Here is a 13,572-nt window from a genome sequence, read left to right on the forward strand (position 1 = left end):
AACAAATGTGATGGGATTAAGAATAGCTGCCACACAAGAACTGTAGCTTCACAAAGTTGAGGCATGAATGCACTTATTGCTTTCCTGCTTGCTGGCAACAAAGTCTTTAATCTGAATGGTAGCAGGGCTCACAATTGAAGAGACGCACAAAGCAGGCACTCGGTTCGATTTTCCTCTAGACGGAGGAGCAAACTGTTTCCTTTCACACCGGCCCAATCAGACGACCTAAAGGAGGCAGAAACAACTGGAAACACACCAGGCCAGACAGTTTCTTGTCAACGTTTTCTCTCCGTTACCAGACAGTCTGAGTCTTTTCTACAACTCAGACCCAAACTGGAACCGTCAGAGCAGACCACCACAGACCCTACACCCAAGGCAGACCAGCACCTTGTCAATCAGCAACAAGCTTTGCTCAACATCTGCCCTGCAGCACAAAAACTGAGGCTGTTTCCCAAAGACCGTCCAGTCTGAGTGGAGCTTGACCTGCCGCAGGAACACCTGGGAGCAGCAAGACCGGAGGAACACTGCTGCTTCCTCTTTTTACTCAAAGGAAAACACAAAACCCGGCCTCTTCCCTCCCCCTAGTGGTGGAAAGTGGAAGTGGCGTTGGATTCAGTAGGCAGAGAGAGACGGAGGGGGGAAGGGAGGCAGAGAAAGCTGTCTGCAGAGCTCCGCCATTTCACAACCAGACTGTTTACTGACATGGCTCGGCCATTGCAGCGGTTTTCCACTAGATGGAGGACTGAAGGGGTTGGGAAGCTGGTGGATTGGAAACCTGAGGAATCTCCAAACCTGAGGGAGGAGATCAGCAGTCCTGAAGGCCTCAGTTAACAAGAAAACATGGTAGATTAGACCAAAGCTGCAGCTGGAGCTTAAAGTCATTAAAGGCTTGGAGGTTGACAACAACCAGGTTCCATGTTTTGTAGAGAAAATGGGAATATTACAGAGCTTCAATCATTCAGTATCTCTCCAACGTGAGTCTGGTATGTGAAGGCCTGTGACCTATCTTTAGATCTGTTCCAAGAGGCCTGAAAACGCGTCACAAAGTATGAACGCTTTTCTCAAGGACAGTTTACTCTGAAGGAACATTCAGGCACCAACTGGTGATTTGAAACTTTTCAGACGTTCACATTGCTCTGATAATGTGTTCATTTCTTTGTGACCTCTCTGTGATGTCACACCAACATTAATGTGTTGTAGAGAAACTATGCAGATCTTTTCCAGACAGATCTTTTTCTTTTTTAGGTCATTGTTAGCATTATTTCTTTTTGGTATAATTCCAGATTGATGGAGATGTTCACATTTCTTCATTCTTTGGTAGAATTACATTTTAAACTCTAAAACTGGCATCAAAATGTCCTTCCACAGGCGTCTCACTGTAGTTTTCTGGAGTTCTGGCCCATTCCTCCCAACAGAACCGGTAGAACTGGGTCAGATTTGCAGGCTAACTTTCCCACACACCTCATCAGCTCTGCCCATAAATCTACTAAGACACAGGTGTCAAACTCCAGTCCTCCAAGGCCTGGAGTTGTCCTGCAACTTTTAGATGTGCCTCTGCTGCAGCACCTGAATATAATAATTAGGTCATTAAGGCTCCGGAGAACTGATCTACACAAGGAGGTAATAAACTATTTCATTCCAGTGTTTCTGAGACACATCTAAAAACTGCAGGACATCGGCCCTTGAGGACTGGAGTTTGACCCCCCTGTCCTAAGAGGTTTAGATTAGGTCTTTGTGATGGACTCTAAAATATTGACTTTGTTGTTCTTAAGCCACTTTGTAGCTAATCTGGCTGTTTGCTTTGGGTCACCCTCCATCTGGAAGACGACCAAACTTTACCTTCCTGGCTGATGTCTTGAGATGATGCTTCATTATGTTCATTAAATAGTTTTTCCTCATGATGCCACTGGTTTTACGAAGCGTAACCCAACATGATACTACCACCTCTGTACCTCATAGCGAGCACAGAAAGATCCGACTTACAGATTTCTGCTTTTCCGTGTAAATGCAAAAACGATTATTACGACGAAACACCTCAGATTCAGTTTTACTGCTCTAGCTGGCATATCTTTAAAAATGAATGTCTTTGTTGTTAAGTATGTGTGCAAAGTCCATGTCTATACAAGAATTGTTTTATTGTATCAATCATTCAGGTTTATTTGTTCACCACATTTCAGCAACAATGCAGTACAAAGTGTCTTACGTCATAAAAACACAAAAATAAAAAGTCACAGACAACATACAGTCGCCAATACATGGTTCCGACTCTTCCGTTAACTTTGTAACTGACAGCCATCTTGGTAGGCAGTTGCTATGACAACGATAAACAAGCCACAAGCTTAGCTAGCTCCCACAGCATTCCTTCCGATCTAACTGATAAACAACATCAGTAGATTACAACTGACACTTGACTACAATTTTTGCGTTCTCTACCCACCCCTGTGTACTACTAAGGTAGGTATTTACTGTAGTACTTACTGCCGAACTAGCAAAATTAGCTTAGCTAACGTAGCTTTTATCTGCTAGCTAAGATAGACATGTAGACCTACGTGTTTGTTACTACATGGACTTATTCAGCCAGTCACCAGAACCTTATTATTCACACGAAGAGGTCATACTTCCTTTACAAATCCGTTGAAACGCTACTTGTATGCGGCCCTGCGGTCAGGTCCTGAAGCTCCAACATGTTGTACACATTCCTCATGTTCATTAGGTAGTTAACTATGTCTTAGTATGAGATCGGCCCCATTTTTCTTCTCCATCTCAAACAGTTCGATCCCGACAGCAGCCATTTTGTTCATGTATTATCTCGCACATTGGTCAAACGTGTCAATGTCTCTTTCACTTATTTTCAACAATTTTATAGTTTTATGGTTGGAGGACAGCAGGAACTGAGCAGCGAACTTCTAAGATGTTCAGACCTGCTAATTGGAAAATCAGAAACAAACATTACATTTTATCAGTATGACATCATCAAAAACCAACAATACAAATCAAATATGTTGGTAAATGTCCATTTTGTATGGAACATTTACCTTTTGTTCTGGGGTTCATTCCCACATTTGGCACCAAAACACATTCATATCTCCATCAATTTACCAAATAGAAACAGAGTTAGAACTGTTTTGTTTCTATTATGAAATAGAAACAGAATGCACCTAAAAAAGGAAAAGATCTTTATACTTTCTCTATAACACATTAAGGTTTGTTGGTGTGACATCACAAAGAGGTCACAAAGAAATGAACACATTATCAGAGCAATGTGAACGTCTGAAAAGTTTCAAATCACCAGTTGGTGCCTGAATGTTGAGGCGTTTCCTTCAGAGTAAACTGTCCTTGAGAAAAGCGTTCATACTTTGTGACGCGTTTTCAGGCCTCTTGGAACAGATCTAAAGATAGGTCACAGGCCTTCACATACCAGACTCACGTTGGAGAGATACTGAATGATTGAAGCTCTGTAAAATTCCCATTTTCTCTACAAAACATGGAACCTGGTTGTTGTCAACCTCCAGGCCTTTAATGACTTTAAGCTCCAGCTGCAGCTTTGGTCTAATCTACCATGTTTTCTTGTTAACTGAGGCCTTCAGGACTGCTGATCTCCTCCCTCAGGTTTGGAGATTCCTCAGGTTTCCAATCCACCAGCTTCCCAACCCCTTCAGTCCTCCATCTAGTGGAAAACCGCTGCAATGGCCGAGCCATGTCAGTAAACAGTCTGGTTGTGAAATGGCGGAGCTCTGCAGACAGCTTTCTCTGCCTCCCTTCCCCCCTCCGTCTCTCTCTGCCTACTGAATCCAACGCCACTTCCACTTTCCACCACTAGGGGGAGGGAAGAGGCCGGGTTTTGTGTTTTCCTTTGAGTAAAAAGAGGAAGCAGCAGTGTTCCTCCGGTCTTGCTGCTCCCAGGTGTTCCTGCGGCAGGTCAAGCTCCACTCAGACTGGACGGTCTTTGGGAAACAGCCTCAGTTTTTGTGCTGCAGGGCAGATGTTGAGCAAAGCTTGTTGCTGATTGACAAGGTGCTGGTCTGCCTTGGGTGTAGGGTCTGTGGTGGTCTGCTCTGACGGTTCCAGTTTGGGTCTGAGTTGCAGGTAAAGGAGAGAAATCCTTGACGAGAAACAGTCTGGACTGGTTTGTCAATGTGCAGACATTGACAAACCAGTCCTCTGATTGGGCCGGTTTGAAAGGAAACAATTTGCTCCTCCATGTCAGGGAAAGTCTGACTCAGAATCGGCTTTGTTCGGCCTCCGTGAGATAGACGAGAGCTCTAACTCTTGTCATTAACGCTGGCTGGGCTGCTGTTAAAGGTCAGGCTGACCTGAAGCTGCTTTCCTCTCATGTTTGTGCTGAAATGGTTTCACCCAATAATCTCAACGTTCTTTGTTTCTTCCTGAAGTGAAAGAGTTTTGGACTTTTAGCAAACGTTGGAGACGATTGATGGATTTGTGAGAAATGCTTTCGAGCTGCTGACAGATCTGGTCTCTCTTTACTCTACACTCCTCATGATGGCGTCACTAAAAAAACTGGAAGAAATTGTATTTTTTTATTGTTTAGGTTCTTAAATGATAGCTGGTATTTTTTCTTGTACCTCTGGTTTAGTTTATGGGAGAGAATACGAGTAAGTTGAAAAAAATGTACAAAAAATAGAAATGATCTTTTTTGGTGCTAACATTTTGTTTTAGTTTCATATTGTTCAGTTAAACTTTACTTTAATTAGGAAAGTGAAGAAAATGTAGTTTACAATCTTTTACAATTTTCTTCTCAGTTCATGTTATTATTAAATATCTCGTATCCTGTATTATTTTTTTGTCTTTTCCTGAAAAGTGGGAAAGAAAAACATTTTGAAGCAACTTTTCAATACTAAACAGGAACAACGGACCCGACCTCGTTTTCATTAGATTCAGTTGTAGCTCAAATCTCAGTTCCTCCATCCGGACAACGTCCTGAATGACATTCATCCTTCTCCGAATGATTGCTTTTTTACCGGCAATTATCATTGTATTAAACATAAAATATGAAGCTACCACTGCACTGAACCCCAATGAAAACCTCCTGGTTATTCCTCTGAATATTGACCTCTGACCTCTTCCTGAGTTAAAACATTCGTGTTGTTGTTTCTAGATGAACATGAACTTGTTTTCTTTGCATCTTTTTCCTTATTTTGACCGTTTCTCATTTTCTGCAAATAAATACTACATTTTTGCTTGGAGCAGCTCACAGAATAAAAGAACAATGTTCATTTTATATAACTATAAAGAGTAAAATCAGAGAAACTGATCATTTTAAGTGGTCTCAATCCCCTTTACTCACTTTGGCCATTTGCCCAGGAACATTTTCTCAACGTTTAAATCAAAATTGGCCCCAATAATAATAATCTCCAGCCTTTGTAACTTAGTTCGGCTCAGAAAGATGTGAAAATGACCCGCTTGTTTCGACCCAGTTGACCTCCAGCGTGACCTTTCTGCATTTCTGCCCCTCTGGGTCGGTGTTTTGAAGATACATGTAACTTTCTTCCCTTCATCAACAGTTATTTAATATTCCTGACCAGTCTTCAGTGTGAATTTGATGGTTACCTTGATATATAACATTTCCTCTCCCTCCAGGTTTTGTAGCTTCTTGTACATTTTGGTTATTAATTTGTTAATGGAGGTTGATTGATTTGACTTGTCCTGTTGGTTCATCTTTCTTTGTTTTTTCTAAATAGTGTTGGGTTTGTAAAAAACAAAAAAATCTCTATTTTCAAGACCATATTTTCTGTTTAATATCTTGACATCTTTCACGATAAAGATAATTATATTTTAAAGGTGTTGTAGGTTCGTTTTTGTTGCTTTTTTCAAGGTAAATTAAGTGACTACTAATGGTTGATGGACTTTCTTCTTCTTCTTTGTCTGCAGCCCGCTGGTTTAGCCGTGGAAAACGTTGCACCTCCAAAGAAAGAGGGACTGGATCCACCGAAACATGGAGAGGAGAAGTCAGGTCAGACTCCAGATCAAACCCTGAATGGTTTCGGTTTGGTTCCGATTGGTTTGACGTTATTTTTCTGCTTCCTGCCTCAGACGAGGACAAAGACGTAGCATCAGCAGCGGGACGCGCCTCTCCGGCCGCGGCGGAGGCCATCATGCTTAACGGCGCGGAAAGCGACGACGGCAGCAGACACGCGGACCTGGCGGTTAGCGGCATCAAGACGGCGGTGAATGAAAACGGCACGGCAGAGACGGAGACGCCGCACGGATCCGTAACTGGAAGCAATGGGTTCATCCTGGCTAAGGAGCAGCAGCAGGACGGCGACGCGGCGCCCGCTTCGGGGGTTTCTTCCCCTCTCAGGACTAACAGGCTGCCTTCGGGCGGCTCGCCGTCAGGGGGGCAGACAGCCAAACCCCTCAACGCCACGGCGGCGGTGGCGGGATGCGCCCAGAGTTCAGGCGCTTTAAGGACCGACCCCGGCACGGGGAATATGTTGGACGCTAAAAACGGCTTTGCTTCAAGTCCCGTCACGATTCCGCCGCCTGTTACTGTTCACAGAGCGAGGAAGACCATGTCGAGACCGGCGGTCAGCCCGGCGCAGAAGGTACGATCACCTCCTTCACCTCTGAAGTCTGAACCACAAACGGGCCCAACAAATGATCCTGGACGATAAATCATCCCGGAAATTATCATGATGAACAATTATATTATTGTTTTTAGACCATTTTTCAATTATTACAACTGTAATGGCATAATAATAATAATAAACCTTAAATTTCAATTAACATTTAACACTGGAACTGAAAAACATTTTAAAGATCCAAAATAAATAAAGAAAACAACAAATAAAATGAATTATAAAGTTTGTGTAAATAAAAATATCCTTCACAGTTGAGACCAAAACACCAGACTGAAGAGTTTCATCATCCAGAGAAAGATGTTTAATCGTGCAAATGGAAATGATTAAACTCCTTTTAATTTATCATTATTAATCGATTTATTGATCATTGCCACACACAAGTTCAACTTTTATCTAACATAAATGTACAAAACAGCTGAAAAGTCTTGAATAATCTTTAGTAGGGATGAACCGATCCACTTTTTTATCAGCCAATAGAGATGAGAAGGAAGGAAGGAAAGGAATAAAGAAGGAAAGGAAGCCACAAGAACTGAAGGAGGGAGGACACATCCATCCATCTTCTTACTTTTTTGGTTGTTGGGATATTTAAGTCTGATCTCAGGGGAAACTTCCTCCTTGAATCTTTGTATTTATGTTTAAAGAAGCAGCAAAAGCACAAAAAAGGAAGCATTTGACCCTGGAACGTAACATTTTGACATAAAGAGTGTAGTGATAAAACCCAAACCAATCAGCCATGACTGTAACCCTCACGGCGCCACAGAGCAGCTCCTCACATTTTATTGTTTCTGTCGCCTGCAGCTCATCAACAAGGAGCTGAGACAAGCAAACAGTGTCAAATCGGATTCTCCAGTCGCACCGGATGTGCAGAAGTTGTCTCCGCCGCCGCCGGCTCCTGCGCCGAACCATCTACCTCAGAGTCCACCAGAAACGCCAGCTTCAGCACACACTGCTTCACCAGCAGCTCCCACAGAGCCGGCAGCTCCTGCAGATTCTCCAGCTCCTGCCAAGCTTCGCCTAGGTACGACTCGCCCCAATGACCCATGTTCAGACTCACAGCTTGCATGCACTGTGATGGTTTCCTCTTCTCTCACCCAGGGCCGTACTCAACGGTGTTTTCATCCCGGAAGAAGAAGAGGAGGATGGGGACGTACAGCTTGGTTCCCAAGAAGAAAACCAAAGTGCTGAAGCAGAGAACCATGCTGGAAATGTTTAAGGAGCTGCAGCAGTCCGCAAAGACCCAACAGGTCCAGATAACATGAACATAGGGCTGAAACGATTAATCGTGATTAATCAGTAACTGAAATAACCGTCTCCCGACCCCACTAGGGAGAAGGGTGTTAAAAAATGGATGGATGAAATAACCGTCAACTAATTCATTAATCGATGATTAAAATAAAACATACTGAGAGCAGTAATGAAGTCAAAACTGTAGCTGAGAACCATTCTGGAAATGTTTAAGGAGCTTTAACAGTCTACAGGTTCTATTGAAGTGATTTCTGCTTGTTAAGATTACATAAAAATGGGGCTGAAATGATTAATTGTGATTAATCGGTAATTGAAATAGTTGTCAACTAATTTATTAACCGATTAATCACAGTAATCAGACTCAAAAAGGCCCATTGGTGACTAAAAAGCAGAATCAGAGCAGTAATTAAACTAAACTTTGCAAAAAATATATATTTACATTTTGCATTTAAGATAAAAATACCTGTCTGTAAATATAGTTTTAGCTCCTTCCATTCAGTTTAATCCCCAATTACACCAAATCAGAACTGCTTTTCCCAGAATTTTCCTAATCCTGTAATTCAAACTTCGTCCAGAGAAGACATCAAAGATTTCACATGAGGACTGGAATGGTCAGTTGTATTAATTATTAATCGGTTATTAAAATAATGAACTAATTTAGTAATTGATTAATCGTTAATGGTCTAAAAGGACCAGTTGCTGAAAGAAAAACACACGGTCAGAGCAGCAGTTCAGCTAAAAATTTACAAAAACTAATACATTATGCATTTAAAATAAAAATAAATCTTTGTCTGTAAATATCCTCTACCCCAAACTCTATAAATAAGTGCCTATTTTAACTTTACCTGGTTCAAAAAATCTCTTATTGAGCACCTTGATGCTAAGTCAAGCAAAAAGAGTTGAGCTCTTCACATTTTGTCATTGGATCTCAGGCAAATAAAATGTTTATTTTCTCATTCAAAAAATACATTTAATTATTGGTTTATTTGTCTTTTAATGTGTTTCCAATATTGCTGTTACATATTCTTTACCAAGTTTTAAACACCGCTGAATAAATCTCCTGGCTTCCAGAAGAGGGAGGCGGCCAACGTGAACGGGGAGAAGGTGGTGAACGCGTCCGAGGAAGACGAGTCGGAGGACATGGAGTCTGAAGAGGAGACGAGAAGGCAGCCTGCAGAGCAAACCCTTCCAGCTGTTCAAGAAACCTCTGAATCTGCTGCTCAGGTGGGAGAGGAACACGTCCATCCAGTTGTAGGTCCAATGGACAATGGTACGGTTAGGGCAGAGCTAATGGCGTCACACAACACTGTCCATTGATTGGTGGACAGGAAAACGTCACTACGTGCATCACATTTGTCATCGTACGAGTATGAATGAACCAGTTAAAGCCAGGCACATGTAGAAGGTTTGGTCTGCTTTAATTGATAAAGCGGCTCATACAATTGACAATTGTTTGGCTGATGGTACAGAACATTTACTGTGCATCATACAACACAGTCCACTGATTGGAGGACAGAAATACGTCACTAATAGTTGCAACAAGTACAAGACAAACTAGTGCGTCATATTTGTCGTTCCACTTCCATGACACATGAAGAGATTATGAAAAACAGGAAAGAACTGTGAAGTTTCTACAAATGGAGACTAGTGTGGGCAGGGCCTACTTTGGACTTTGTCGTCGCTGCGATAAGTGAGAGTCCAACTGGTGGTGGAAATGCTCTCCTGAATGCGGCTGTGAAGTTTTGCACCGCACCGTACTGATCCGGAGCTACTGCTGTCTCACAACACAATAAATTGGTTGGTAGACAGAAAACCATCACTGCTTGCATCATGTTTGTTGGCAAACTACTATGACACCATGTTAGGTGTTTGGGTTTAACCACTCCTGCCTCGTGAGAGTCCCATAGGGAATGCAAACACTCGCCATGACATTCCTGGTCCCCTTCAGTTGTAGATCCATAGGACAATGATACAGTTAGGGTGGAACTACTAGTGTCAGAAAACACAATCCATTTTTTGGGGGATGGAAAAACGTCACTGCTTGCGACAAGTACAAGACGCAAACAGCAGCTTCTCAAGAAACCCCTGAATCTGCCGATCAGGTGGGAGAGGAAGATTTGTCTCTACTTCCGATCAGCCAGTTGGATGAGACGGCTTTCTGCTGTATTGGGGAGTTTGGATGAAGTTTGGATCAGATGTAGTTGAATCTTCAGTTGATGATCAGGAAACATGTTTTACCTTTTCTTGTTGGAGGTGAAGGATGAGCACGAGTCCGAAGACTCCGAAGAAGACGAGGGAGAGGAGGAGGAGGAAGGCACGGAGTCGGATTTGGTAGGGCGTTCCTCTGATTCCTCAGGATAACAGATAATACTCTGTCGGGTTCTGTGTTTCTGGAATGATCTCTTGACCGAGTCCGACCTGCCCGTCTCAGAGCTTCGAGTCCAGCCTGAAGAAGAAACTCAAGAAGAAGTCAAAAGCAGACGGCGCCTGGCTCAGACCGTCCAGGAAGAGGAAACGAAGGATGACAGCCAAAGGTGATTGGTCGACACACACGCCACTCGTTTGTTGAAACTCGGTCGCCGGTTCTGTGTCTTACTGCCGACTGTTTTGCTTAGAACCGGAGACGGACGTTCTGCCCCAGACGTCGGGTCAGGAGTTCACAGAGATCCTCCCGTCCGAGTGCGTCGACCTCAGCAAGTCGTCGCACAGCAGCGGTGAGCTCAGAACCAATCTGGAACCCGCAGGAGTCCGGTTCCAGTCGCTGAATAGAACTAAAGATGCTTCCTTCTTTGTCTCCTTCATTTCCTCATGTGTCCTTCCCTTCCTACCGTCTTTTATGTCCATCCTTCCTTCAACCCTTTTCTTTCATTCTTCATCCCTCCCTTTCTATTTCCTTCTTTTTCCCTTTTATTCTTGTGCACTTCTTTTCCTGCTTGCATCCTACCTTCCTTCTTTATTCTTACATTTTCCGTTTCTTGTCTTTCTTTTGTCCCGTCTGAATTGCCCCTCCTTTGTTCCTCCCTTGTTGTTTTTTATGTACTTTATCCACCATCATTTCTCCTATTCTTCCTTCTTCTCTTCGTTTGTCGTTTCCTACATACTTTTCTTCTTCATTTGTGTCCTACTTCATCTCCTTCCTTTCATTTTCCCTTCCTTAATTTTCATCCTTCCTTCCTTCTTTCTCTCCTTCCTTTCTTCCTTCCTTCTGTTTTATTTTTCCTTTCATTTGACCTTTTTTCTTTATCTTTTTCCATTTTGTCTTCCTTCCTCCCTTTTTCCCTTCCTATTCATCCTTCTTTTGTTCCTTTTTAGCCTCTTTCCTTTCCTCCTTCCCCCTTTCTCTTTATGTTCCTTCTTTCATTTCTTCTATCATCCTTTCCTTTTTTTCTCCCTTGTAATCCTTCTTTCCCTTTTTAGCCCCCTTCCATTCTTCCTTTTCATCTTTCCTTCCTCCCTTGTCATCCTCCCTGTCATCCCTCTCTCAGCCAGCAGAGGGCGCACTGTTCCCCATCAGCCACTGATTTAACACACAAACTGACAGAAATGAGAATTAGCCGTTTCTCTGAAGGATTCTGTGTTTTTTGTGCAGGAAGCAGTTATGTGGCAGATGTAGAAGTTGTATGTTTTTTTAATACTTTATGTTCTGATCGTGTCCAGAACCTTCCGGGTCGGCCATCGAGGAGGCGCAGGAGCTGCCGCTCTGCAGCTGCCGCATGGAGACGCCGAAAAGCCGCGAGATTCTGATCCTGGCGGACAGGAAGTGCATGGCGACGGAGAGCGTGGACGGCCAGCTGACGCGCTGCCAGGGCGCCGTCCTGAAGCACGAGATGATGCGTCCGTCCAACTCGGTCCAGCTGCTGGTTCTGTGCGAGGATCACCGCAGCGGCATGGTGAAGCACCAGTGCTGCCCCGGCTGTGGGTTCTTCTGCAGAGCCGTGAGTTCAGGGGAACTGGGAGAGACTGGGAGGACTGGGAGGACTGGGATCATTCATTATTTGTGGGGGTTTTTTGTAGGGGACGTTCATGGAGTGCCAGCCGGACGTCAGCATCTCCCACCGCTTCCACCAGGCGTGCGCCTCGATGCTGAAGGGTCAGAGTTTCTGTCCGCACTGCGGGGAGGAGGCCGCCAAGGCCAAGGAGGTCACCATCGCCAAGGCCGACACCACATCCACCGTTCCTCCGGCGCAGGCCAAGGGCCCGGCGACACCAGGGGCTCCTGAGGGCCGAGCAGACACAACGACCGACAGGTCAGAGTCCAGCTGGAACACCATCCCTCTAGGGGCTAAAGCTAAGCTAACACAGATAAGATGACAGAGATATAAGCTAATGAAGTTAAGCTAACAAAGTTAACTAGGCTAAGCTAACGAAGTTAGGCTTGCAAAGCTAAGCTAATGAAGTTAAGCTACAGAGGATGAGCTGACAATATGAAGTTAACCAACCTAAGCTAACCAGGTTTGGCTTGCAAAGCTAAACTAACAGGCCCAAGCTAAAGAAGATGAGCTAATAAAGTTAAGTTAACTAATCTAACAGTTATACTTACAAAGCTATGTTATTGAAGCTAAGCTAGCAAAGCTATGCTATCACAGTTAAGCCAAAAAAGCTAGGTTAATAAAGCTAAGCTAATAAAGTTAAGCTAAAAAACCTAAGCTAACAGAGCTAAACTAGCAGCTAAGCTAATGATGTTTGGCTTGCAAAGCTAAGCTAATGAAGTTAAGCTAACAAAGGTAAGTTAACGAAGCTAAGATAACAAAACCAAGCTAACAAATCTAACCTATCAAAGATTAGCTAACAAAGTTAACAAAGCTAAGCTAATGAAGCTAAGCTAATCAGTGAGGATTGTTTCCTCCTGCAGCTCTTCCTGTTTGTCTCCTGTGGCTGAAGTCAGCGGCCGAGCCGACAGCTCGCTGTCCGCCCATCCCGCTCCGGACCCGGATGACCCAGCCATCCCAGGGTCGTCCCGCCAGCCGTCTTTGCAGTCTGGAATCGGAACGATAGCGCCACCTACGCTGCCCTTAGGAACAACTAAAGAAACTCTGGAGAGTGTCCTGGTCGCCCTGGATACGGAGAAGTAAGCCGCTCTTCTTCTATCGACGCCGCAGAGACGCCATGACCTGAGACCCGTTTCTTCTTCTCTTGTCAGACCCAAGAAGCTGCGATTTCACCCCAAGCAGCTGTTCCTGTCGGCCAAACAGGGAGAGCTGAAGAAGGTGGTGCTCATGCTGGGTGGGTGGAGCTTCGCCTCAGCGCTCCGAACGAATCTGGTTTTGTTTTTGTCTGATTATTTATTATTTACTTATTGATCTCAGAATTGTGATTTTAATTTTAGAATCCTGAGATTCTGAGATTTTACTTGTTTCTCAGAATTCTGACTTTGTTTCTTAATTTTTTCCTCAAAATTATATTTTCTAAGAATTCTGATATTAACCTCAGCAATCCAAACCTTTTCTCAGAATTTTCTCTTTTTTTTTCTCAGAATTGTGATTTTCATTTTAGAATCTTAGTTTTAATCTCAGAAATTTGGCTTGTCAGAAGTGTGACTTTTTTTCTGACCTTTTTCCCTCAGAATTCTCATTTTAATTTTAGAATTCTACTTCTCTTGAACTTTTTCTCAGAATTTTGATTTTAATTGTAGAATCTTGACATTAAATTAGCGACGTTGTGTTTTTTGTTCTGGGGATTTTTGTTGCTCTGCCTCATAGATTCTCAATAAATGCAGTAAAGTTTGTGG

General features: G+C 43.4%; 1 protein-coding gene across 4 annotated transcripts in view; it reads left to right on the forward strand.

Annotated features, from left to right (window-relative positions):
* The window catches only part of LOC116724435 (histone-lysine N-methyltransferase EHMT1), a 33,599-nt gene that overhangs the window by 12,536 nt on the left and 7,491 nt on the right, over positions 1-13,572 (forward strand). For 3 of the 4 annotated variants that reach the window (XM_032570142.1, XM_032570138.1, XM_032570140.1), the window contains exons 2-13: positions 5,890-5,971; positions 6,052-6,563; positions 7,398-7,617; positions 7,695-7,843; positions 8,916-9,068; positions 10,098-10,175; positions 10,276-10,378; positions 10,460-10,558; positions 11,502-11,779; positions 11,859-12,091; positions 12,697-12,912; positions 12,985-13,067. In XM_032570142.1, coding sequence (XP_032426033.1) covers positions 5,890-5,971; positions 6,052-6,563; positions 7,398-7,617; positions 7,695-7,843; positions 8,916-9,068; positions 10,098-10,175; positions 10,276-10,378; positions 10,460-10,558; positions 11,502-11,779; positions 11,859-12,091; positions 12,697-12,912; positions 12,985-13,067 — 2,206 coding nt within the window. The remainder of the gene's footprint in view (positions 1-5,889; positions 5,972-6,051; positions 6,564-7,397; positions 7,618-7,694; positions 7,844-8,915; positions 9,069-10,097; positions 10,176-10,275; positions 10,379-10,459; positions 10,559-11,501; positions 11,780-11,858; positions 12,092-12,696; positions 12,913-12,984; positions 13,068-13,572) is intronic. The other variant, XM_032570141.1, reaches the window with a different exon arrangement.

Source organism: Xiphophorus hellerii, chromosome 8, assembly GCF_003331165.1.
Source record: "Xiphophorus hellerii strain 12219 chromosome 8, Xiphophorus_hellerii-4.1, whole genome shotgun sequence".
Lineage (NCBI taxonomy): Eukaryota > Metazoa > Chordata > Actinopteri > Cyprinodontiformes > Poeciliidae > Xiphophorus > Xiphophorus hellerii.